We start from the raw sequence: 27,952 nt of genomic DNA on the forward strand, positions 1-27,952 counted from the left end.
ACAAAAAAAGAAATCCCAAAGCCCGCCGGAGAGGGGCCCCTCTGCAGGGGGCAGCAGAGCAGCACCGGGGCCGGCGGGGTCCGCGCGCATCCGGGCAGTGGCCGCGCCCCGGCGGGCCCGGTGCCCCAGGGGCGGGCTGGGGCCGAGGCCGGAGGACCGGGCGGGGGCGACTTCGCAGAAAAGCTTCTGCAGGCGACGCTCCGCGGCCGCGGGACGGGAGGCGGGGTAGCAGCAGGCTGGAAGGGAGGAAGGAGCGGGGGGGGGGGGGGGGGCGGGCACCGCGGGGAGGGGGCGGCGCGGCGACAGCGGGGGGGCCCGTTTCGGTGTCGCCAGTCTCCAGGGGAACAGAGCGCGGGCCCTCCCCGAGGACCGAGCGCGCCGAGGCCCGCGGCCCCGGCCTTCCAGGTGACAGCCGGTCACCCGGGCAGGAGTCAGCCCCGCCCCGAGCCTCCGCGCCCGCCCACGGCCCGCTCCCCGCCCCGCCCCGCCCCGCCCCGCCCCCTCCCGCCTGCCCCGGCCGAGCGCGGCGGCCACAGCGGCTCTGCAGCGCCCGAGCAGGCGGCGCGCGGCCCGGGGCGCGGGCAGGGGGCGAGGGAGGGAGCCAGGGAGCGAGCCAGGGAGCGAGGCGGCGGCGCGGCCCGGGCGCTAGCCCCGCGGAGCAGGATGACGCCGTAGCCCGCCGTCCCGCGCCAGTCCGGCTGCGGGGCGCCCGCGGGGGAGCCGCCCCGGGGCAAGTGCCGCATGGGGCAGGGCCGCTGAAGCGCCGAGGCGTGCTCGGTCCCCGCGGCGGGTGGGGTCGGGGTCCGGCCCGGGGAGGCGCGCGGTATGGAGCCCCCCAGCGGCGCGCAGGACCAGCCGTTCCCGCACCCTCTGGAGCCCGAGCCGGGCGCCCCCGCGCAGCCGGGCCCCGCGAGGCCGGGCGACAAGCGGTTCCGGCTGTGGTACGTGGGGGGCTCGTGCCTGGACCGCAGGACCACGCTGCCCATGCTGCCCTGGCTCATGGCTGAGATCCGCCGGCGCGCCCAGAAGCCCGAGGCGGGCGGGTGCGGGGCGCCGGCCGCCCGCGAGGTGCTCCTGGTGCTCAGCGCGCCCTTCCTGCGCTGCGTGCCCGCGCCGGGCGGCGGGGCGGCGGGGGCGGCGGGGGGCGCGGGGGGCGCGGGGGGCGCGGCGGCGCAGCCGGGCCCGGCCGTGTTCATCTTCGAGCACAAGGCGCAGCACATCTCGCGCTTCGTGCACAACAGCCACGACCTCACCTACTTTGCCTACCTGATCAAGGCGCAGCCCGACGACCCCGAGTCGCAGACCGCCTGCCACGTCTTCCGCGCCACGGACCCCAACCAGGCAAGACGGGGGGGCGGGGGCAGGGGGGAGGGGCGGGGGCGGGGGAGGGGCGGGGGAGCCGCGGGGCTGGAGGGCAGGCTGGCCCCGCCGCGGTCCGCCCCGCGCGCCCTCCACGTGGCGCGCTCGAGCGTCCTCCCTCCCGCGCCGAGGACCCGCGGGCGCAGACCCCCCGGGGCGCCGGAGGGACGGAGCGGGGCGTGCGCCCCCGGAGGACGCGGCGGGCGGGGCGTGCCCGCGGAGGGAGCCCGGCCTGGGCCCGGGTCGGCGTCCTGCGCGCGGGGGCGGCCGCGGGAGGGCCGGTCGCGGGGTCTGCGCTCGCCCTCCGTCCCGCGCTGGGTCGCCTCCCGCGTCTTCACCCTGCGGGAGCGTCGAGCCTCAGTTAGCAGCAGCCGCGGGGCTGGGGGCTTGTGAGGCTATTTGGCAGCGGGGTTTAGGGGAAACAGCCGACGAGGATGTCAGATTGTCAAGACGGTAGGAATCTGCGTTTAGATGTTGAGTGGAAGGAAAACTCTGTGTGCGCGCAGTGTTTTAAAGACTGGATGGAGACAGAAGCAATACCAGCCTGGGTGATTTAAAAAAGCAGTGTCCTAAAGGAGGCCCGAATCTATTTTCTGATCGTTCTCCAATATTACAATATATCAGAAGCATTAACATTTTTTTTTTTAAAGAAGCATTAAATTTGAGGTGTCTGTTACCAAACTTTGCGCTTTTACTTCCTTGAAGACAGGCACGCCCCTTTCTCTAATGGCCAGAGGACTCTAAACAAAACTTTGTGACAGTGATTGTGGCTTTGAAAACTGGTTTTAACGTAAAAGTGTAAAGAGTTTTTACTACGCGATCAGCCCTCCCCACCCCCAAATGCGATCCTAAAAAATGGTTCTTTGATGTTTGCGAAGTACTTTAGATTCCTCACAAAAATAATAACCGTCTAAATATACAGTCTCAGTTGCAAAATGCGGCAGTTCCTTTGGTAGCTGAGCAATTAATAATAGTCAAAGGAGAAAGATATAAAATGAGGCTTTTAAAAAAAAATTCGTTAGTGTCTGTGATTGAAAGACTGTCCGGTTTTTCACAAAAGGCCTGTAGCTGAATTGAAGAAAATCGTCTTAGATTTCATCAGTTATTTTATAAGCTAGTTTAATATCTGAACATCCAGAACTCCCAGTATGAAGAGAGCAATTTTAACTTATATCACCGCTGTTAGATGTATGTTAAAATACCTTTTTAAAAATTATCTCAACATTCCAACTGTAATGATTATAAAATTCACTTTGTGAAGGTGGTTTTTAGCTTTCACCTCTGTTGAAATGGGAGTGCAGCATGTTCTTTTCATCTGAAAGTTATCACTATTTTTTTTTTAAGATTTTATTTACTTATTCATAGGCACACACGGAGAGAGGCAGAGACACAGGCAGAGGGAGAAGCAGGCTCCCTGCAGGGAGCCCAATGTGGGCCTGGATCCCGGGTCCCCAGGATCACACCCCAGGCTGCAGGCGGCGCCAAACCGCTGCGCCACCCGGGCTGCCCAGTTATCACTATTTTTATTGAGATTTTTTGGTTCTATCAGTAGGAAGATAAGAAATTGCATTTTTATGGGACTGTAAGGAATGTTTTATGATTTTGGGTAGTTTACGTTAAAGTTTATGTTATTGTCTTCAGATCTGATATGTGACACATCATTGCTAATTTCATTCAGGGTTAAAGTTTGTTTATGGGTCATGGCACTTTCTTGACAGTGGCTGTTGAATTCTTGACAGTTTCATATACATTGTTAGGGGATCAATTAAAAATATGCCCCCTCTTTTTAAACCTTAATTATATATTTAGGTGTTTGAGGCTGAGTATGATGTTATTTTACGAATAATAACATGCTTAAGCTCATTTCTCCCTTTTGATCCTGTAGGAACAGTGGCAACCATATGTCCTTTTTTTTTTTTTTTTATGTCCTTTTGATAAAAGAGAAAAAACCCTAACTCTTCCTGTTTATTGCCATTTCCCAGTTGAGTCTTTGATCTAAAGATGTGGATTCCAGTTTACTCTGAACAGAGAATCCCTGGTAGAGGATCCTTAATTTGAAAGGCCAGATGTTGTTCCGTTAAGGATTATCTCCAGCCATATATCAGAGTTGCAAACTCAAATGCTTGGGATTTTGTTGAGAGAGGTTGAGGTTAAGTGAGGACTGAGGACCATGGCGTGTTGGTCATTTCTCCAGGGAGTTCTTCAGCGCCAGTTGCAAATTGCATTAACAAGATACAAGCAGGGAACCCTGGGTGGTGCAGCGGTTTAGACCCTGCCTTTGGCCCAGGGCACGATCCTAGAGACCTGGGATCAAATCCCACGTTGGGCTCCGGGTGCACGGAGCCTGCTTCTCCCTATGCCTTTGCCTCTCTTTCTCTCTCTGTGTGACTATCATAAATAAATTAAAAAAAAAAAAAAAACTCCGATGACTTGAGAAAAATTATAATTATAAAAAAACAAACAAACAAACAAAAAAAACAAGATACAAGCATGGTGTTGCCAGAGCTTCTGATTTCCCAAGAGTGGAAGTCTGGATTTTTATGTATGACTTCATGTTTTAAAGTATTAGCAAACATTTTAAACATTTAAGATTCCTGTCTGGACGAAACAAAACACATCTGAGGTTTGGCGTTCAGAGATTTAAGGGCTACCACTTTGTTTTTCATAAATATTTGTTGAATGGACAAGTGCAGTCATCAGACACTCTGTGCTTTTCGCCACTTTTCCATTTGAGCATCTGGATTCATTTGACAGGGCCGTCATGGTAGGGAGAGTTAGGGCCATTTGGGGGGAAGAATTTGTAAGTTATATTCTCAGAAGTGATAATTGTATAGCTGAAGTTGTTAAAAGTATGGATTTCTCACATTGTTACCATCCAGGGGTGTGAGTAGCCTATAGAAACCTATAGAGTAGGGTCTGGATGGTTCTTGGCACCTTTGAAATAAGAAGAGAAAAGACCTACTGTTTGCTTTACCTCTGAGTTCTAAATTTGAAGGAGAGAATTATTTAGTTGGACTTTAAGATCATTGTTAAAAGAGTCTCTGGTCACTGAACAAAGTATGGAAGGTAGCATAGAGCAGTAGGCCTGCAAACATCCGTGAATAAATTTGCCTCTGGTTTCTCTCTTATGCTTGTCCCTTTCCTGAAACAGGGCTTTCTGTAGGATCGCCATATAATTCATTGTTTAGCCTAGGGTGGTTTTTTTTTTTTTTTTTTTTTTTTTTTTTTAAGATTTATTTACTTGAGAGAGAGAAAGAGAGAATGAGTGAGGGGAGGGGCAGAGGGAAAGAGAGAGAATCTTAAGCAGCCTTCCATCTGAGCGGGGAGCTCAACTCAGGGCTGGATTCCACAACTCTGAGATCACCACCTGAGCCAAAATCAAGAGTCTGACACTTAACTGACTGAGCCACCTAGGTGCCCCTAATCTAGGGTGACTTTTATTGAGAACAGGGGCACAACTAATAGTTACACAGACACGACAAGTATAAACCTGGACTGCGTAGGTCAAACCAGGATATACAGTGACCTCAGCTAAATGGCAAAATTTGTGTTCATGCCCAGCCACTGAGATGGATATTATAGTTTCCATATATGAAATGATAAGGTTTTGCAGAATTATCTGCTCATATCTTTTGGGGGCTGGATTTACATGTGACCTCTGAGATGGGAGTGCTATGCTAATTAATAGCTTGGGACTGTTGTGGGGAGTTGCCATAGTAATGTGCCCTCTGGCTCCCCCACTCCTGGGTGGGGGGGGGGTCAGAGTCAACCTAACCTTGTGGGTCTGAAGGAGCCCTCAGCCAGAATGGCCTAATGAAGAGCTATTTCTCCCAGGGGCAAAGAAAGGTGGGGATCAGGCGCAAACGAACCTGTTCCAGATCAAATATATACCTGTGCAGATTGTTTCCCATTTATTCAAGCCTGTGTGGTCCTGCACAGTAGGAATGTCAGCCTTAGCACATTTCAGCCGAACTTGCATTTTTGAATTAGTAAAAGTACTTAACTGTACATAATTTAAAAAAATCCCACTGGCATAAATTGAATTATAGACTTAAAACTGGTTGAGGAACCAAGAATAGATCCTCTATCTAAGATCTAGGGTAGGTCACTGATATTCTTAGAATTTTGATCTTCATCTACTTTCAGAAAGAGACTATATAGCATTATCTCAATTTCCCAATTAAAAAGCAGAAATTATCTCATGTCTGTTTTACCTTATGAAAAAAAGTTGTTAGTGTTTATAAATATTGTTAGAGATTAAAGGTGTTAATTATCATTTGCATGAGACTGCATGAAAATTATATTTCAAGATTATAGAATGAGCAATCATTTAAGAAACAAAAACATGATTGCTATAATTTTTGTTGATTTTGTTTATATATTTCTTGAAGCTTGCAAGAATGTAATTTCAAAGAGATTTTACAAATTGTGTTCTTAAAATCCTTTTTTTTTAAAAAAAGATTTTATTTATTTATTTATTCATGAGAGACACACAGAGAGAGAGGCAGAGACACAGGCAGAGGGAGAAGCAGGCTCCATGCAGGGAGCCCAATGTGGGACTCAATCCTGGGACTCCAGGATCATGCCCTGAGCCAATGGCAAGCACTAAATCACTGAGCCACCCAGGGATCCCCTGTTCTTAAAATTCTTAAGAATGAATTTGACATCAGGATATTTGAGCTCTGAGTTCTTTAAATTTTTAGTTTTTTTCTCTCCTCTTAAACTAGTATTTTCTGAGCTTTTTTCAGATAACCAATTTTCAATTCTGTTGATAATTTTCAAAAGGTCATTCTCAGAAGTTCTTACTCACTGTTGATGGGCATATGCTAGTCAGAAAACTAGAGAAATAGAAATATGGAAGTTTTGACATTTTTATCTCTGCTTTCTGAGTAGTATATGCCATTCTAGACAGGTAGATCTCTAACTTCCTGTTTGCTGTAGTCACTTTTGTGTTCTCTGCCTACTGCCCCCCCCCCCCCCCCCCCCCCCCCCCCCGCCCCATCCTCATTTGATTTGGAGGTTGATTTGTCCCTGCTCCACTCTGTGGTAGAATCTTGACCTTGATATCTGGGGGAAAGGTAAAAAATGTGTGGCCAGAGCCTCCCAGTTGTGAGGGAGTGTTAGTTATAATGAAGATTGAAACTGTTCAGTATCTGGTTCTCAAACTTGAGTAGCATCAGAATTACCTGTAAAGGCTTGTTAAAACACACAACAGACTCCTTCTCCCCCCCACTTTCTTTCTTTCTTTTTTTTTTTTAAGATTTTATTTATTTATTCATGAGAACACACACACACACACACACAGAGAGAGAGAGAGAGAGAGAGAGAGGCAGAGGGAGAAGTAGGCTCCATGCAGGGAGCCCGATGTGGGACTCAATCCTGGGTCTCCAGGATCACACCCTGGGCTGAAGGCAGTGCTAAATGGCTGAGCCACATGGGCTGCCGGAATAAATATTTTTTTTCAGAGTATGTCCCAGTGTTAAATTATGATAAGATTTTGTAAAAATTAAAAATTTATATATTCATATCCAGAGAAATAACAGCATTTAGCATGTTTGATATATACGGCTGTTAAGAAAATCAGGCAAGGGTCTCTCAGGGGCTGGGGATTGAGCCCTGCACAGGGCTCTGTGCCCAGCATGGGGACTGCTTGGGATTCTCTCTCTCCCTCTCCCTCTGCCCCTCCCTCTGGTCACACTTTCTCTCAATCTAAAGAAATAAAATCTTAAAAAAAAATCAGGCTAAAAGAAATAGTTGACAATTTGGGGAATAAGATGATGGCCACTCTGAATAATTATTGCAAACAATGTTTGCTCATTTTTTTTCTTCAGTCCCAGGTATTTGTTTTGTTAAAATCATCTAGATGGCTGTTTTATTTATTTGAGAGAGAAAGTGAGCACACATAAGCAGGGGAAAGACAGAAGGACAAGCAGACTCCCCACTGAGCAGGAAGCCCTCTACAGGGCTTGATCCCAGCACCCTGGGATCATGACCCTGAGCCAAAGGCAGACACTTACCCAGCTAAGCCACTCAGGCTATTTCATTTCATTTGGGCTATGTTGGCATGTCTGAACCAAGATGATATGTAGCTACTTAGATGTAGCCCCTTGTAAAATGAGGGACAGATCAGTTATAATTTAATTTAGTAGTATATTCAGAATTACTGAGCAGGAAATATGGTCAACATGACATATTAATAATTTATGTGGAAGCATCAACTAAGGAAGGATGTCAATGGCTTGTTAATTTTAAGGTTATAATGTGATACTATACACCATAGTATGTCTATCTGAGTAGCTTTTCCATGCATTTCCTTCAAAGCAAATGTTTATTGAGCTTTTGCTGGGTGATGGTACTGCCGTTAGTGCTTTTCCTAGGTTATCACATTTTATCTTTATAGTAACTGTGCCAAGTATGTACCAGTATTCCTCCTGTTTTATAGATGAGAAAACCGAGGTATAGAAAGGTTACATTGTTACCCTAAGGACACACTATTTGTAATAGTAGAAGCAGTTTCCAGTCCAGGCAGACAGATTCTAAAGTCTGTTTTCTGGGGCACCTGGGTGGCTCAGTTGGTTAAGCTTCTGCCTTTCGGCTCAAGTCATGATCCCGGGGTCCAGGGATTGAGCCTCACATCGAGTGCTTCTCCTTCTTCATGCCTCTCCTCTAGCTTGTGCTCGCTCTCTCTCTCTGTCAAATAAAATCTTTTAAGAAAAAAAATAAAGCTTGTTTTCTTGTCTTTTGTAGGATGCAGTTGTTGAAAAATGAGCTTTTAGCTGTTAGTGTTATAAACTTTTCTACAATCACTTTTCCCCCTCTTTTTTTAATATAGTAGTGTTATTTTGTTTTCCAGCTTTATTTAAGTATAATTTAAAAATAAAAATATATATTTAAAGGAACAGTGTGATGTTTCAATATATATGTCAAATGAAATGATTACCACAATCAAGCTGATTAGTGTATCCATCACCTCATATGGTTATCTTTTGCGTGTGTGTGGTGAGAAAATTTAAAACCTACTTTTAGCAAATTTCAGGTATATAATGTAATATTATGAACTATAGTCTGTACATTAGACCTTCAGAACTTATTCATCCTGCATAACTGAAAGTTCATACCCTTGACCAACATCTTTCCATTTCTGCCATCCCCCAGCCTCTGGCAACCACTATTCTACTCTCTGCATTTATCAGTTTGACTTTTTAGGTTCCATATGTGAGATCATGCAGTATTTGTCTACTTTTCCCCCACTTTTATATTAAAAATATCCACAGTTAAATATGCTCGTTAAATTTATAAAATAATAATTAATGCTCAGTGCCTGCTTGGTTATAGTTATGCTAATATGTTTTTTTGTTTTAATGGGAAGTAAAAGGTGTACATGATTTGTTAGCCTAGAGAAGTTGAACTCTGATATATATATATATTTTTTAAGATTTTATTTGAGAGAAAGAGCGTGCCAGAGAGAGAACATGAGCAGAAGGGAGGAGCAGAGGCAGAAGCAGACTCCCCGCTAAGCAGGGAGCCCCATGTGTGGCTTGATCTCAGGACCCTGGGATCATCACCTGAGCCAAAGGCAGACGCTTAACCTACTGAACCACCCAGGTGCCCAGAACTGGTATATCTTTTACGTAGTGTCCTTAGGAAAGTGGGGAAGTAAACTGTGGCAGCCTCTTTGTAACTTCTGTAAGTACAGTTTAGAATAAAAATTTAGAATAAGTTTAGAAAATAATATAGTTGTTAAGATATGTATTTAAAAACAGGTACAACCAAAAAAAAAATAAAAAAATAAAAAAAATAAAAACAGGTACAACTACACATTTGAATATATTTTATAGAATCATAAAGTATATAAACACTCTAAAGTATAAGAAGGTATAAAATATGAACTATTAAACTGTATCTATTATAATATGAAAGTATTCAATTATGTAGTATAAAGTATAAAATTATAAGATATAAAAATAATGCACTTGCATCATTATAAAACATATGCAATCAAGCAAGTTGTGCTATCATAATTACCTTAGGTTAAAGAGAAAAGAATATATAGATTTTAAAAAGGATTTTATTTATTTATTTGAGAGAGAGAGGAGAGAAGAGAGAGGCAGGGAAGGGCAGAGGGAGAAGTGGTACTGAGCAGGGAGCCGGACTCCAGGATCCAGGATTGATTCCTCTGATCTAAAGGCAGATGCTTAACGGACTGAGCCAACCAGGCGCCCCAAGAATATGTAAAATTTAAAGTCAAATAAAGCCTAGTGACTTGATGGGCAAATGTATGATTTTGCAGGAGTTCCAGTAGAGAAAAGTGGTTTAGAAAAAAATCACAAAGTCCATAGTAACACTGGCATGCTAACCTTGTGCTGTGCCATAGTCCTGTTGTTTTGAAAAATAACATCTTTTATCACATTGAATTTAGGTTGTTAATATACATGTTACTGATTTTATACTTGTGTATGTGGGTATTTTGTAAATTGATTTTGGCTTCAGAGTTGTTTAAAAACTAGAGCTATAAGCATATGAAATTTTTATCTAGGTTTTTTGAACATATTTAAATAAACTAACAATGAAATAATAATGTAAGTCCCAAGTTACCTTTGAAAAGATACTGAACAACCCATAAGTTTGGAAAACTCTGGGTTTAAATTTTCAGGTGTTATTTAATGTATCCCTGGTAATCTATAATCATATGATAGAAAGTGAAAAAAATGTGGGATTAAAATTTTGGCCAGTTTAATTTCAGATCATCTTAACATGGGTTTCTGCAGCCCCACCAAAAGGATATGGGAGTTACTATTTTTTAAGTTACTGATCCCTTCCAAGTTTTATATCTTGTTAAGAGGTTGGTTTGGAAAGAGGATCTCCAAGTAATGGGATTTTCCCGGCTAAATATAGTAGCCTAAATTTGCTGCTCCAGTTCTTTTACTTTGTGGCTTCCCTTAATAGTGCAATAGTTTCCACTCTGAAACGGTTGTGAGTTTTTACATGAATTTCTAAAATTCTCACAGTTAGAACCATGGGACTTTTTACTATCAATATTAAATAACTTTTGAGGAGTTTATCAATTTTAGTTTCTAAGTCAAACTGTACTTCCAGTTTAACAAAATTAGGCATTCTTTTGCATCTCACCGTTGTATCCTCATAAACATTTTCAGTAGGTTATACAATTTGGACAAACACATTTATGACCTAGGGCTTTTACAAACCAAGAAGCAAATTTGTTTTCAGGCCCTAGATGGCTCCTAACTTTTTCAATTAACCTCTTGCCCTGGTTTCAGGCACTTCATTCTCATTAGCTGGGCAGCCTGGGAGATTTTCCTGAGTTTACCTAATATTATGCTGATGGCCTTCCTGCTTGGTTTTCTAAATATTTCTTCCCATTAGGTCTCCAGTAGCATGCTCTGTGCCTGTTGGGATACCTCATTACTCTGTGCTGGACTTCCTCGATCCTGCTGTTCACTCTGAAGATGAGCCAGTGCCTGTTGCCTAGCTCTTTAAATATTATGCACTGTTTGCTTGATTGAATTGTTTTCTGGTTCTGGAAGCTAGTCTTGCCTCTTCTGTATTTAGTCCTTGCCATTTCCTGTTGGCTTCTTCCTAGGCTATTAACGATTGTGTATTGATTTTATTTTAGTTTTCATATGGAATTTTGCAAAGGCCTGATGACATGGGCATAGCCTAGTGGTAATAGAGGGGATGGTCCCTCTATGTTCATCCATAATTCTTTTTTTTTAAGTTTATTATTATTATTTTTTAGTAATCGACATCTAATGTGGGGCTCACACTCACAACCCTAAGATCAAGAGTCCCATGGTCTACCAACTGAGCGAGCTAGGCATCACTCATCTGTAATTCTTTTTATTTATTTTGAGGCATTTTCAATAGGCAGATCTCTGGTTTCTAATGCTAGTATTAAAAGCAATATGAAAATGGATATTATATGCTATTTTTTTACATTGCCCTTTATATTTTAACTTCCCCATTGATTCTAAAACTTTTCCAGAGGTCAGATTATTTGGTTGAAATAATAAATGGCATTTGATAAATTTGTTTATTCTGTGTTCGTGTAAGTACAGTTGTGTTAGTTGTAAGGATAGAGACTAGAATATTCGCAACAGAGAATAATATGCTTTTAGGGATCTGGGAGTTAATTGGCATTATATGTTTGTTTCTCATAGAAGTCAGATTGGGGATATATATTTGAAATTGTATTATTTACTTTGACAAGAGGATTGTGAACAAGACTAAATAAAATCTGTCTTAATTAATATATAAGAAAATATTGGAGTTCTTCAGAATAAAGAGCCTAAAAAATAATTTTTAATTTCTCAAGTATTCTTACCTAAGTCCACCTTATATTTTTAACAGTTTGTTTTCTTTCTTTTTCTTGATCTACCATAATTATCCAGCATTTGGTTATGTCTTTGGGAATTATATTCTAAACTTCTAGGAGGTAGGTTAGTAACAGTAATAATAGTAATAATAATAATAGCTCTAACCATTCTGTATTTATTTTCTTGATCATGAGGTCTCAAACTTTAAGCATGTATCACCTGGAAGGTTTGTGATGATAACCGATCGCTGGACCCCACCCCTAGAGTTTCTGATTTGGTAAGTCTTGGGTGAGGTCCAGAATTTGTGTTTGTGACAAGTTCCAGGTGCTGCTGATATTGTTGGTCCAGGATTACCCTTGACAACTACTGCTCTAGACCAGGGGTTGGCAAACTATGGCCTTTATTTTTGAAATACAGTTTTATTTTAACACAGCTGCACTCATTTATTTATGTATTGTCTGTGGCTGCTTTCTATAATGGCAGGATTGAGTACTTTGGACAGATACTCCATGGCCAGCAAGCTTAAGATCTTTATTATTTGGCCCTTTGCAGTTTGCGGACTTCTGCTCTAGACAATACTTTTGAAATAGTTTTTTTTTTTTGTCTCCATTTTATAGGTGAGAAAACAAAATCTGTAATTTTCCTAAGGACACAAGCTAGCAAGCAGCAGATCTGGGATTCCAAACCCCATGCATTTTCTAAATTGTAAATTTTTTTGATGGCCCCTACATTTATTGAGATAGCCCAACTCTTTTCTCTGAACTCCAGCTTTTTTCAGTTTCTAAAAGGCTTACTTGACTATGTAGTTGCTGATGCTGGTAAGCAAAGGGTTTATATGTGAGTCCTACTTTTCACTATCCAATTGCAGTTCTGGAGGGACATTGTGTTGATTCAGCCTCCAAAACTTAGTTTTAACATGTCACATGTCTCCACCACTACAGCCACCATACATGTAACTGCTGTGATGTCGTGCTGGGACTGTTCTCTCAGCTGTTTTCCCTGCTCAGCTCTTGCCCTCTTGTCTGACACTTCTTCATGGAGCCTCGGGAGTGGTGCTTGTGAAACACAAACCAGATGAGGTTTCCTTTGCACTCAGAATAATACATACATTCCATTTCTTTTTTTTTTTTTTTTTTTTTTTAGATTTTATTTATTTATTCATGGGAGAGAGAGAGAGAGGCAGAGACATAGGCAGATGCGGGACTCAATCCCGGGACCCCAGGATCGCGCCCTGAGCCGAAGGCAGATGCTTAACCACTGAGGCACCCAGGTGCTCACGTATATTTCATTTCGATCAGTCTTTCCAGCTTAGATTACTGCTCACCAGCTCCTGCTATACAGTTGAGGTGTCCTTAAAGAAGCCTATTTCCTGAGTCAGTTCAAAGCCTTTGCCTGTATGGTCCCCATTTTTCTAGATTAGCGTGTTTTTTTTTTTTTTTTCTTTTCAGATCTCAGTTCTTTGCCTAAGTCACAAATGTCCTTTACTCAGATTGGCCTCCAGTGACTATCTAAAGTAGATAGGTATCCCAGTTTTTCACTTCTCTCTCAACCATTTATTTGTTTTCCTTTTGACACTAACACATTTAAAATTATTATTATTTTTAAAGGAAGCTCCACGCCCAATGTGGGCTTGAACTCACGACCCTGAGATCAAGAGTCGCACACTCTACCCACTGAGCCTAGTAGGTGCCCCTAGGATTAATTTTTAAAAACACTTTCTGGGGGTACGTCACCATCTAGAATGTAAGCTTCTTAGGGAGAGAGCTCTTCTTGTCTGCTCATGGCTGTATGCCTGGGACCTAGTTCTGTAGCAGAGATTCATTCTGACAGATTGAAATTAAGAATCATTACCTGCCCTCCAGGAATTTTTTTATAAATTTATTTTTTATTGGTGTTCAATTTGCCAACATTTGGAATAACACCCAGTGCTCATCTCTTCCAGTGCCCCCCTCAGTGCCCGCCACCCAGTCATCCCCACCCCCCACCCACCTCCCCTTCCACCACCCCTAGTTCGTTTCCCAGAGTTAGGAGTCTCTCATGTTCTGTCTCCCTTTCTGATATTTCCCACTCATTTTTCTCCTTTCCCCTTTATTCCCTTTTACTGTTTTTTATATTTATATATATATAAAAAAAAAGAATCAGTACCTGCCCTCCAGGAATTTAAATCTACTCCCAAGAGTTTAAAGTCTGTTTGCAGGGATGTGTGTGTATATGTTCTCATATTGGTTACCTTTAATTGTTAACTTTAACAAGGGTTAATTGTATCATTTGCAGTTTTATTTTTTGTTTGAATGTCTATATTTTAGAGACATCATACTGCTTATAATATTAAGTGGCATTATAATGAAGGCATTTTTAAAAAAAACATAAGTAAATTGTGTCACTTTAGTTTAATTTCTAGACTAGTTTAAGATGGACTGTTTTTTCCCCATCAAACCACGGGAAGTATACTGAAGCTGCCAACGTGAGAACAAGTGTCTCCATGGTCTTTTCGTTGCACATGAGTCAAGCATTTGGGCATCTGGAAGATGATCAGCAAGAGTGGTATTATGAATATATGCTTGCAATAATTGGATTATTCTTCAGTTTCAGTACGGTTCAGTTATTTAAGCTTCTCAATGGAAGTATGATCTCATTGGGAAAACTATTTAATTACACAATGCTTTGGATGGCTTCTGTAAGTTTTTATTCCCAAACCTAAATTGACCAATTCCTAAGGCCCTGGTTTTTAAGCCTTATCCTAGAAAGGGCAGGGAAGGCCTAATAGGTATTCAAAACTTTTAATCAAAAAGGGAAAGATAGGGCTGGAAAGGAGATCACCAGGGTGTGGCCAGGGGTGAGAAAGGACAAACCATGACCCATGTTTATAATAAACTATTGACTAAGATGTAGGATTATATTCTGGATTTCTTTATTTGCTTAAAGAGCATGTCCTTGTGACAGAGTAATTATGTCCTTGTATTCATTTTATGTAATGTTTCTAATAAGAACAATTAACTAGATTGATGATAGTTTTCAGTGACCATTTGGTATGAGCCAGGCTACCAGTATGATGGTATCATGTTCTGCAGTGTTCCTGTAGGTTGCACTTTAAAGAAAACAACACAAGGAAAGATGGCTGTATTTTTCCAAGAAAAAGTAAAAAGTGCCACAGTCATTTGCTTTTATAAATATAGGCACTTGCCTCTTCCTCAGAAGGGGTATTTCCTCCTTACTCCTTCATTATCTTTAGGTATGTCTTTGAGCATTACTTACCTCCAGATTTTTTTCAACTTTTGGTGACTTGCATGGGGTAGGAGATTCCATTTTGCTCCTTTGGTGAGGCAGTGTGTTTTCTAAATGAGTTTCTCAAGAGTTTGTCCTTGTCCTTTATTAATGCTTAAATTGATCTTTAAAACCTGCTTTCCAGAGCATCTTAGTGGTTGAGTGTCTGCGTTCATCTCAGGGCTTGATCCTGGGTCCAACAATGAGTCCTAGATCAGGCTCCCTGCAGGGAGCCTGCTTCTCCTTCTGCCTCTCTATGTCTCTCATGAATAAATAAATTAAATCTTAAAAAAATAAAAAGAAACCTGCTTTCCATTAGTATGCCCATTTGAAGACGTAGACATGCTAATTGTACATTATTTGAAACAGTAAATATAGCTGCTTATTAAGGCAAAAGATAAACATACATAGTTTCCTAACATGTTTGCCCATTTATGGAGGTGGTTTTCTTTTCTCTTGAATTGGAGAACAAACTGGCAAGTCACTTCTGTAGAGGGAGAAGCTGTACTGTACACACTGGGAATGGGAATGGATATTTGTTAGTACTGGATTTGAGTCATAATACATTACCCCATTTACCTAGGAACCAGTCAGGTTAACAGCTTTTGTGTGCATGTGATTATACCAATTAATAGTTTCTCTGGAAACCTTGTTTGCTGTGATTTTGCTATGATTCCTCTTGGGAGAGCAGAATTAATTCTGGACTTTGATGGTGGGAACTGACATATGTATGCCCTGTAATTTTTTCTTAGCTGCTTACATTTTCCAGATGATTCATATTTAAAAGTCGTGCTGCCACCATGAAAGTATACAGCAACACTTTATGTATACTTAGATTGCCATGAATCAGGTGGAGACTTTAAACCTATGAGTTTACTAAAAATTGTTGATTTAAAAAATGTTTGTTAAATTTCCTCAGTACCTGATACTGCAAAGGGCTTTGTACATATTTTCAGTTTTTTTTTTTCAAAGACTTATTTATTTATTCATGAGAGAGAGAGAGAGAGAGAGAGAGAGGGAGAGGCAGAGACATAGGCAGAGGGAGAAGCAGGTCCCCTGCAGGGAACCCGATGCAGGACGCGATCCCGGAACCTGGGATCACGACTTGAGCTGAGACAGCTGCTCAATTGCTGAGCCACCCAGGTGTCCCATATTTTCAGTTTTGAGTCTTATTTGCAATGAACAAAATGTTTATTTGTCTACTGCAATTAGGGTAATTGCAGGAAAATCCCATTCTTCTATCATTCTCTCTTTTGAACATGTTCATGTATAATCTGTTTCAAAAGCAGTGACTGACTCCTGCTTGAATTTTCATTTGCAAAGGAGAAAAGACCATTTATTATTGACTATGCAGGTGTGACCAAATGGAACAGAGATAACAGGCCTTCAGCTACAGAAGCCAGACCTGACACAGGAAGTTGAAGCTCTAGATCCCACTCTTCCATAAGTAATCATATAATATGAACAATGTTAATATGGATCATGATTTTTCTGGTTGTTCCTTTGCTCATCCATTCATTCATGCATTCACTCATTCTTTCAACTGTCTATTCATTTGTTCAGTTATTAGGTGCATTGAATGTTTCCTGTGTGCCTGGTATTACAGATATGGAGTGGTTTGTTAAACGGATACATTCCCTGCTTCATGGATCTTATAGTTTTGTGGAGAATTGAGGCAGAAGTAAAAAGAACTGTGTAATGTAATTGCTAAATGCCTGGGTTCTATAGTCTGATTGCTGGGACCCAAGGCTTCACCGTGAGTGGGCTGCATAGTCCTGGGCAAGTTCTCACACCTCTCCGTACCTTGAACTCCTCATCTATAATACGAGAATGATAGCGTTGTGGTAAGGATGAAGTGAATCCATTCAAAGCATTTAGAACAGCATCATGTACTAACTACTGTGTAAATGTTATCAACATATCCACAAGTATCCAATATCAAATTGTAAAGAATGCTGTGAAGTAAAGAAATATGGTGCTGTTGAGAGAATAAGAGGAGAAAACTTACTCTAGATTGGGTCATGTAGTAGGTAGATTCTCTAGCTCTCTTAATAACACCTTATGTTTTTCTAGCTCTCTCTCCTTCTGCCAGTCAGTCCAACTGCTACATACAGGAAAGCTGGCCCCAGCACCAGCCCCAATGTGGGAAATGCCATTGATTTGTCCAGAAATCCAGGCCCAAGCCAGTTGATGAGTTTGTACATGGAGCTCCAGTGGTCCCAGGGAATGTATCAGTTTGTGCCAATGCAAGAGGAAAGAAATTTGCTTGGGGCTCCTAAGAAAGTTTTCTCTTTGGCTGTTGTGTATAGATTTAAAACCTGAAACTGGGCAGCCATAGAGGCGCAGCGGTTTAGCGCTGCCTGCAGCCCGGGGTGTGATCCTGGAGACCCGGGATCGAGTCCCATGTCGGGCTCCCTGCATGGAGCTTCTTCTCCCTCTGCCTGTGTCTCTGCCTCTCTCTCTCTCTCTGTCTCTGTCTCTGTCTCTGTCTCTATGAATAAATAAATAAAAATCTTAAAAAAATTCTATTCCCCCCCCCAAAAAAAAATCCCATTTGAGACTGTTATGTTATTTCACCATGAGAGTGATGATGAAAATGAGCTGGGTAGTCTGTAGAGGACTGGAAAACTGCATCTGAACTCTGATAGGAACAAGCCTGATTAGCACCTGCCTGCAGACTTTTTCAATTTATGTGAGTTGAGTTGGGCTTTTTGCTACAAATAGCCAAAAGCAAGAGATGAGTCAGGGAAGGCCCCTTGTGGATATTACAATTAAGGATGATTACCAAGTTTTCTTTCTTTCTTTCTTTCTTTCTTTCTTTCTTTCTTTCTTTCTTTCTTTCTTTCATTCTTGAATTCTTTCTTTCTTTATGAGTGGGTTTGATACCATTTATAGATGTGAGGAAAGCTGGTAGGAGGAGTGGAGAAGAAATAGGTTTCAGGAGTAAAATCAAGAGTGTTCATTTGTAAAATGAGAGGGCTGGATCTCAGCAGTGATTTGCACACTTTTTCTGACTAAAGATACCTGAAAGAAATGACATCCTTCCATCAGTAATTATGATTTCCAAAGCATTGCTAACCATTTTCACCAACATCGGGGCCAGTGAAACTAGACTCAGCAGGAGTGGGGAGGGTGCTACTTCGGTGTTTTTCAACCTGATTGGACATAAGAATGTCCTGCAGAGCTTAAGAGAAGTATACATGTCTACTAGATTCTTGGGCCTTTCCCTAGATATGTTGAATCAGAATCTCTAGGGTGAGATGTAGGGATCTGTTTAAGAACCGGTAACCAGGTTGTACCCAGCTTGGCACTTGCATGTAGCTAATTTGGGAAACCACTGCTATCAGGGATGCTGGGCCCCTTCCCCTGCCAGGCTTTTGATTACAATTCCAGGAACCAGTGTCAGTTAACTTAAGCTCAGGACACAGCACAGTGTTGTTAAAACTCCTCAGCTGCCATCATGACACTACCTCTGGTCACACTGTTACATGTTTTCTTTCTACAGTGATAGTCACACACTGTCCGTGATTGAAGGCGTATTGGCAATATTGAGAGCGTCTTAATAGTTTACACAATATTTACGTGTTTAATGGTTATTAGAATATTTGTTACTTGAACAGCTGTTAAAATTTCACTTTACATATCAGTGGCTGGGTAAGTTCCATAAGAAATCGGGTGGTAGACCAGCCTCTAGTCATAGATCATGTTCTAGAGTCGTTGCATGGACATTACTATCCCTGCTCTGTCAAAGCTAGATAATGGTAGTAGACATCTGTTGTCAGATAGTGAGAGGGGTCTTGGAGAAGAAATGGGTCAAGGACACACTGAAGCATGATTAGGAGCAGTGTTAAAAGCAATGGGGAAGTGAGATGTCTGGGATTGGGTGAGCCAAGGAGGAACTGGCTCCAAGTCTGAGACAGGGCCCCCGAATAATGAGATGCTCAGCAGGAAGCAATTGCTCTAATTAATATAATTAAGGCTTTATTTATGGTCATTTGTGGTTGCATTGGCAGCCAGGCAATTGGCCCTAGGTGGTAATGATGCTCTCAGCTTTGGAAAATGATGCTTCAGGCATTTTGAGGGAAATTTAGCTTTGCTTCATCTCATGTTCCCCCCTCCCCTAATCTCTGCCTTCATAGCTTTATGAGTGGGGGACGGAAAACATTTAGTCCTGGAAGGAGGCAACCTATTAACTCTTCTACTTAGTAAGAGATAGGTTTCGGATTTGACATCCCCATAAATAAAGCAAGGTTAAATACAGTTCTTCTCTTTGCTTAACTTAAATTTTGAGGTAATACATACTTGGGTAGATATCTTAGGTATCATATTATGCTTTAGAACACTGGCCACATTTGCATTTGTTCCTTTGATTCAGTTTGCTGTCCATAATTGAAGTGGATTTTATATTTAAAAATTAGTTCATCTGAGAAAAAATATAATGGTGTCAGTGTAGGATTTGTAGTGGATGATTTTTGGTTAAGTGTTATGCGGTGGAAGCCATGACTATCTTGCAGTTGTCAGAGTATTTGAATTTCCTTGGTACCATCATTGTTATCAGCTCCACCATGGCCATTAACAAATATTGGTTGAGGTCAGTCAAGTGTAAGATTAGCAAGTTAGCAGCTGGGGAGAAAGAGGTTTAAGTCATTTCTACAGAAATAGGTAAATAGTAGGAGTTGCATGTGCTTGCATTAATTATGAGGGGTGGCTGTTGGCCGGGCATTTGTGCAGCGCTTCATATTCCCTGACATGACATGTGCACTTCGTGTCCAGGAATGTGGAAGCTTCGGGGCCTGGTGCTAGAATTTAAAGAAAAATGACATAATTAACACTTAAGGGTTTTTTTTTTTTTTTTGTAGGTTTTTGTTCTTTAATGAAGCGTCACTCTTAATCTGTTGACTTTTAAAAATCAATACATCCACTTGTATGTAGGAGATAAAGAACTTAGTGATTAGGACATTTTAATGGTTTTTCTGTCATTCTAAAATTTCTATGAAGAACGTAGCATTTATGGATTTAGCCAAGTTAATTAAGAAAAAAAAAAAAAGATTTCATGGTGATTTCTGAATTGCTCAGAAAGGTAATGCCACTTTGAAAGAACATCTTGGTAGAGCTGTCAGTTTATACCACCTAGTAATTTTGGAAGCTATAGTATTAAAGAAATTTATAGCTCCATTATATATGGACATAGGAGCTTGAGAGCTTATGGTAATTGAAATCCACAGTCCTTCACTTGGAGCCCTTTCTGGAGTATGGTAAAAAACAGTCTTTAAATCTTTCTTCTTTTAAGCCATTACTCAAATTTCTTTATGCCATTATGTATTGTAGATTCTATGAAGCGTGAAAATAAGTTTTAAAAAGTGGTAAACTGGGCGCCTGGGTGGCTCAGTGGTTGAGCATCTGCCTTCAGCTCAGGTCATGATTCTGGGGACCTGGGATCAAGTCCTGCATTGGGTTTCCTGCAGGGAGCCTGCTCCTCCCTCTGCCTATGTCTCTGCCTCTTTCTCTCAGTGTCTCTCATGATTAAATAAATAAAATCTTTAAAAAAAATGTGGTAAACTGAATATGAGCTCCTGATTGCTTTGCGGCTTATTTCCTGTGGTACAGACACATACTTGTCTCCCAAATATCCAGCACAATATTAGATGCATACTTGTAAGCTAGTGGCTTAAATAATTATTGTGGTATTGAAGATGATGATGAAAAACCATGTTGACTATTCATGGAAACATTATGAATCGGTGCAGCTTAATATTGCATAGTGCTAGTGTCCAGTCTGTAAGACTAGTCACTGAAAGGGTGAATTTGGCTCTACCCAAACTTTTTAACATGGCTACAGTTCTACCCAATGTCCCTTCCTCCATCCCACTTTTGTCTTCCAGGCTTCTCTGAACTTGGCCATCATTTGTCATGCTCACTTGGCATTTCACATCTTTACATTCACATACCTGGTCTTTTTGTTAGGAATGTCCTTTTATCCAGCATCCTGGGAATGTGGTGTCCTGATCTTTACATACACTCCTCAAAAGTCACCTCCTTTTCCTTTTTCCTTCCTTTTTTCTTCTTAGATTTTATTTATTTGAGGGAGAGAGAGAGAGCGCAGAGAGAGAGAGAGAGGGAGCACACACTAGTGGCAGGGAGGGGCAGACAGAGAGGGAGAAGCCGACTCCCCACTGAGCAGGGAGCTGGATCTCAGGACCCCGAAATCATGACCTGAGCCCAAGGCAGATGCTACCAACTGAGCCACCCAGGCGCCCCATGTCACTTCCTTTTCTATAAAATCCCCACCCCCTATTTGAAAGTGGAGTTTTCTGCTACACTCCCATACTTATTTATAACTTTATTACAGCAGTTCTTTAGTATTCTTATTGTTTATTTTCAAGCCTCTCTCCACTGGTTTGTATGCTCATTGAAAGTAGAGACAGTGGCATTTTTGTATCTTGAGCATCTAGCACAATGACTGATATGTATGGAGCATTCATTATGTGTTTTGTTGAAATAATTTCATACACGCACATATATAGAATATATATTTGTTGTTGTTGTTGATTCTTTTGGAGTGTTTTCTTCCTGAGTGGGTCTGTACCATGTGTCCAGGGATATAAGAAGTGTGACATTTGACCTGGACCTTAAAGAGCTTTATACTGCAGTTGGAAGAGAAAAGACATACAGGGAAAATGTTAAATAATTAAAGGCGGGGAATGGTTCTACCACTGTTTTAAGACAAAGAATGCAGAGAAATGATATAGGTCCTCAGAAGAGAACTGGGTAAAAAATGCTGTATTTATATAGAAAGGAAGTGGGGTAGAGTATATGCATGTATTTTGGAGGAGGAAAAGCAAGAAAAAGACTTGTGCCAGACTATAGAGACTAACTGGAATTGGGAGAATTTGCAAATTACTTAATCTAAGTCTCTTCCTCTCTTCTATAAAGTAGGGATAATGTTAGTACCTATCTCACAGGATTATGAAAAAGAAGTGAGATAATGCAAACAAAGGGAGCACGTGGTAGTGATTTATTTATTATTATTAAGTTGTTGTCATTACATTTAGTGGTCAGGCATAAACACACACTTTTATGAAGGAACCATAGAGAGAGAAGCCAAACAACCAAAAATGTATTTGGAGAAGATAAAGATAAGGAATCAGGTATCAGCTTAGCCAAAAGGAAATTGGGAATGAACTGGTATCAGATCAGTGTTGGGGGACAGGAAAGAAAGGCAGAGAGGTTTGTATTTGAGAGCAGAATGCAGAGAACTAGGGAAATGAAGATGACCTTGAAGCTAAGGCAGTGCTTACCCTAGGCTGGTTGAAAACAAAACAAAACTGATTTGCTTCCTGCTGGGTCTGGAGTGATCACTGAGTGTGACCAACCTGGGGACCTGCTGGCAAGGGCAGGTGTGCTGAGTGGGTAAGCTGGTAATTATGAGGACTTGTAGACAGTGGGGAATTGCAGTAGGGACAGATTGTGACAGGAGATAGGGTAGTGATGGAGGTCGGTAGGGAGATTGTTGAACTAAAAAAATGGCTGAAAGGTTTATGGGAAACAAGATTCCAGTTTAAATTGATGTCCTGCTTTCTCTTTGTACTTCTAGGTTTGAAAGGCAAGGTCATACAATCCGGAGATGGTGTCAGTCTCATAAGCTCTTAGAGGAGTCCACAGTCACTTACTTGCTTGACCTTCTTTCTCGAAATATTAGATAGTCCCTATCTTCAGTGTCTCCACTTATGTAGATTTTTATCTTATTGTATCCTTTTGTAAGCATGAGAAAAAAAGAAGGCCTTGTTTGTTATGCTTTATGGAAGCATTGAGGGTTTTTGTCATCAATATAGCCAAAAGATTTTCTACCTAAGGTGTATACATTAAATTTAGTGGTCTTAGTTAGAGCGCTGTTCTCAGACTTACATGCTTATACAAATCCCCTCAGGTGCTTGTTAGACAAAATATATTTCTAGACTTCACCCCAGACCTACTGAATTTCTATAGAAAGCAACTGGGAATTATGTTTGTAAACATCCCAGGTATTTCTTATGATCAGGCAACTTGGATAAATATTGCTTGTGTCAAATGAAAGACTTCTAAATCCTTCTATCCTTGTAGGTCAAGGATACTAGTATTTAATTTCTAAGTCATGGTCTGATTATATTCTGATTCAGACTTTGAGAAGTCATGCGCAGTGTTTACTGTATTCTTGTTAGACCAGGAATTTAACCCTTGGTTCTCAAATGGTGTGGGTTGTGGATTTTATCTCCAGGGGAAATTCGGCATTATTTGGAGACTTTTTTGGCTGCCATACTGGTGCTGTGGGTATTACAAGCATCTAGTGGGTAAAGAGTCCATATACCGGCAAAATATTCTTTTTTTTTTTTTTTTTTAAGATTTGTTTATTTATTTTAGAGTGGGAGAGAGAAAGAGAGTACTCATGCAGGGGGGAGAGGCAAAGAGAGACTCCTTAAGCCGACTCTTTGCTGAGGACAGAATACAATGCAGGACCCCCAAGATCACGACCTGAGCCAGAATCAAGAGTAGGATGCTTAACCGACTGAGCCAACCAGGTGCCCTGATAATGCTAAATATTCTGTAGTGCACAGAACAACTTTCCACAAACAATTATCAGTAGTATCAAGGTTGAGAAAACATGGTTATTTATAAACTAGGTATTTCTGTCTGTATTAATTAATAAATAGTTTATTAACTAAGTCTTTTTTTAAACTAAGTCTTAAAGTATAATATCTACCACACAAGACCACCAGCCATTTTAAGATGTAGAACATTTTTTTAAGCTTGTTTTTGTAGTCATCTCTACACCCAGCCAATGTGGGGCTTGAACTCATGACCCCGAGATCAAGAGTCCTATGTTCTTTGAACTGAGCCAGCCAGGCGCCCCAAGATGGAGAACATTTCTAACACTCAGGATGGTGTCTTGTGTCCTCTTCTAGTAGATACTTATTCCCCCTCCAGAAATAATTATTCTGATTTCTGTCTCCATAGATGAGTTTTGTTTGTGCCTAAACTTTATATAAATAGAAGCATACAGTATGTACTCCTGTGTCTGTCTTCTTTTGTTCAGTATTACATCCTGGAGATAATTCTTGTTGCATAGGGCAGAGGTTTGTCCTTTTTTTATTGCTGCAGTATGTATACTACAATTTAGTTATCCATTTTACTATGGATAGCTGTGTATTGTGTCCAGTTTGGAGGTATTATGATTAAAGCATCTGTGGATATTTTTGTAGATGTTTTTTTGGATAACATAGGCCACCATGTATCATGTGTGTATTCCTAGGAATGGAAGTGTTGGATCGTAAGATAGAGTTTGGTTTTAGCAGATACTGCCAAACAGGTTTCTAGATTGTCAGACCACACCAGCTATGGATGATCTTTCTAATACGTCTGCTTCCTTCCTAGTGCCTGATGATGTCAGTTTTTTCATTTTAGCCATTTCTGTGGGAGTGTTATCTCTTGGAGGTTTGAATTTGCATTTCCAAGCTGAATAATGATGTATAAAGCACCTTTTCATGTAACCTAACTGGCTATTTGGATATTCTCTTTTGAAGTGCATGGTTCAAGTCTTTTGCCCATTAAAATCCCCCCCCTTTTTTTTTTTTTACTAATGATTTGTAGGTTGATATATTTATAATGTAGTTGGCTTAAATTGAATAGTCTAAGAAAAGCTCATATGAGTAGCAGGCTGATAATATATATTATATTAATATTAATAAGTACAATAATAACATATAATAATACTGACTACTATAATATTACATAATGTTAATACATATATATTAATTTTATTTAACAAGTTGGGATGGACAGTTGGGGGGGTTAATATTTTGCTTAAAGCAGAGTATCAGAGAGGACCCATTTATTAAATATTTTAAGCCAACCATTTACTAGTTTTTTGAGGTAGGTCCAGGTCGAGGACCTTTGTTTATAGATGGTATGTTAGAGAGAGTGGAGTCTTTCCACTAAAATCATACTTTTTAAAGGTTTCTTTAATGTGGAGTCAGAATAAAAAGATACTTGTGAATTGGTTTGAATATAAAGTCATCCTACATTTTACAACATTTTTCTCATTTTCCTGTATGGCTGTTTTGTCTGTCTTGACAAGTTTTTTGTTTCAGTGCCTTGCCTTAGTCTTATAAGACCTACATCTTTTTTTTTTTTTCATTTGGAAATTCATATTGTATCAACTTACATTATATTCATTTTACATGAATGTTATTACATTAGTTATGTAGTAAGTACTAAGAGGACTTGGGCAACTCAGTAGACTAATAAGCATAGGATTCCAGTAGGGGATAGATAAGCTTTCTGTATGGAGAGTGGTGCCCCTAGCAGTTAGGGCCAGCAGACTGCAGACACCTGGGACATGCATGTCTCACAGAGGCAGTGGAGAGTGAGGGTTAATTCATCAACTCATTTAAGAGGTGGTTGATTAAGAAAGCTTCTGCAGTTCTTACTGAAGGAGGGAAAACTAGAGTATTTTGGTCTTTTTAATGAGTTACATAGAAACGGTCTCTATTTTCTTTAACTTTTCTAAATCACACAATTAAAACTTAAATTCGGATTTTTTTATTGATTCATATTTTCTGAGAAGAATCAGAAGTAGATAAAAGAATAGTTGTATATCTAATCAGGGAAAACATATGTTCGTGTTTACATTTTTCCTAGAGTGCCTGACTTTCATAATCAAAATAATATTATGGAATTAGAGGAACCTGATAACTGTAGAAGGTGATATTTGAAAACCTTTCCAATGTATATATACTTTTATTGCAGATCAATATAAATCCGGAGAAGAGGGACTGAGGACTTACAGGCTCTTGTTTGGTCTTGCTTCTCTGTATCTGGAGTTAGCCTTGTCCTAACACGCCAAATTCCACCCTGTAAATTCTTTTCTAAAGCAGTCTGCCAATTTGAAGTTGCCTAGTGCTTACTGAAGTCTAGCAGCTCCTATATGTTTTTTGTAGAAGTTGAAGATAGAATCTGTGTTTAATTTTGGAAGTGATACTATCTTTTACTTAAAATCTTTGAGTGAAAAGTTAGTTGGAAGCAGCTTTTGCATGCAGTTTTTAATGCCACGTGAGTAATAGTTTTATACACTTAGAGGAAGTCTTGTAAATTCAAAATAAAACATCTGTGCTAATATTTGTCTCAGTCTTTTTTTTTTTTTTAACCTGAAAAGACTCTTGTTAAACAATTGTCAGTAGATATGAGTAGATGGTTTAAGGTATGTTTAAGAAAGGTAGACTATATACTTTTTAAAAAAATTACAATTGAGATTTATTCCATGATGCATTGTTAGAAATAGTGGTATTTCACAAAATAGTCCTTTATTTTTACTTTTGCTTTATTTGTTGTTGACAGTTTTAGGCATCAGGATCCACAAATAATTTTTCTTATTCAACATTATTAAATGAGAATATTTTAAAGTAGAAAATATTTTTCTCCCCAGTGGGAACATATGATTTACTATTCTTATAATAAATATTGTTTTAAGAAAATTGAATAATTTTGTTTAAATATATCTAAATGGGACTCAATTATTTCACAATATTTGGAGAAGAAAATATGAATTGGTAAAAAATCAAAATTTAAGTTTTAATTGTATAACTTAATTTTTATATCGAAACTAAAGGTGATTATATATGAAATGTATTGCTTGTTAGAGAGAGATCCTTAGGGAATTTGTATTTGAACAGCTAAGAAAACCTTGTAACCAGCTTAACTCCTAAGTGTGCTTCTGAATGCTTGGGGATACTTGGAAGCAAAAACATCCCACCTAGAAATCTTATTTACACTATTTATAAAGCAATATATCATTAGATTTAAATAATTTAGATGTTGTTTACTGTGACTGATTTGTAGCTACATTGGACCTAAGAATAAAACTTGTGCAAGTCAATAAGAGTTTTAATACACTTGAAAATAATGTCCTTGAAATTTTGCTAATTTTTAAAAATTTACCATACCAGTACTTTCATAATTGTCATTTTATGGGTTCATTATACCTGTATTAATTTCCACTCAGCTTACATCATTATGGGCAGAGTTGCCCTTCATTTCTTTTGCATTGTGTTCCATCATTATTATGTACTGTCAGAATTTTCATTTTTCTAGAGTTACACTTCATTTAATGTAATAGTAGCATTCCTGAAAATATGTGTGTATCACATTTTAGTACTGCCTTTTCCTATTTATTTACTTTAAATTTCAGAAAGGAGTGTCAAGCTTCTTGGTGTTAAGCCTTTTAATAGCATCTTTGATACTTATTTAACAGACACGTATGTGTCACATGGTTTCCCCACCCCCTAGGAAATTACAAATGGAAAGGATGATGAATTTGTAATCCTGGTTGATGAAGCTGAATTAAGACACCAACTAAAAATGGGGAAAACAGAATTTGAAATATTTATTAACTGTCATAATAAAACCAATAAAAATGAGTAAGTGGTTTGTGGAAAAATCATTTTTATTTCATGGTTTTCTAAGAACTTGTCAATTTTTATGATGAAATATTAACCCACGTTTTATTGCATAACTATTTCATAAAAGTTGTTACAAAAAGCCACAACTAATTTTCACCATAGAGACTGGTGGAGATTAATCTCTATCTTAAAACACTTTAATCCCTCATATGTGAGTGAAGTGGAGGAGGGAAGTAATTATCTGGATCACAGAAGATAAGATAACATTTTAATTGTGGCTATCTAGAAATGGCATATGAAAGTCTTTTTTTCTCTTTGTAAAAGTGTCTGTTTCCAGCTTTCTGTGTGGCCTGTTGGTGTGCTGGGGAGATCTGAGGGGAACCCCGGGGTAGTAGTGTCTGGAGATCTGAGACCTCTCACTCAAAGTCTGCAAGCAGAGCAGCTGGTTTTGTTCAATTTATATACTGGGAGTCTATGAAAGATGTCTTTTGAAAAAAAAAGTTCTCTTGAGTCAAAAACCAGGCTAGTTTAGAAACTGCTGGCCTAAGAGAATATTTAGGATTT

General features: G+C 40.3%; 1 protein-coding gene across 5 annotated transcripts in view; it reads left to right on the forward strand.

The window, feature by feature from the left end:
• The first annotated feature begins 273 nt into the window (after positions 1 to 273).
• Positions 274 to 27,952, forward strand: part of TBC1D4 (TBC1 domain family member 4) — a 183,717-nt gene continuing 156,038 nt past the window's right edge. For 2 of the 5 annotated variants that reach the window (XM_041731388.1, XM_041731389.1), the window contains exon 1: positions 275 to 1,341. In XM_041731388.1, the coding sequence (XP_041587322.1) occupies positions 826 to 1,341 (516 nt within the window). In that variant the 5' untranslated portion in view covers positions 275 to 825. Of the gene's footprint in view, positions 1,342 to 9,495; positions 11,971 to 27,952 lie in introns of those variants that run through there. The other 3 variants (XM_041731387.1, XM_041731390.1, XM_041731391.1) reach the window with 3 other exon arrangements.

Source organism: Vulpes lagopus, chromosome 16, assembly GCF_018345385.1.
Source record: "Vulpes lagopus strain Blue_001 chromosome 16, ASM1834538v1, whole genome shotgun sequence".
In the NCBI taxonomy this organism is placed as follows: Eukaryota; Metazoa; Chordata; class Mammalia; order Carnivora; family Canidae; genus Vulpes; species Vulpes lagopus.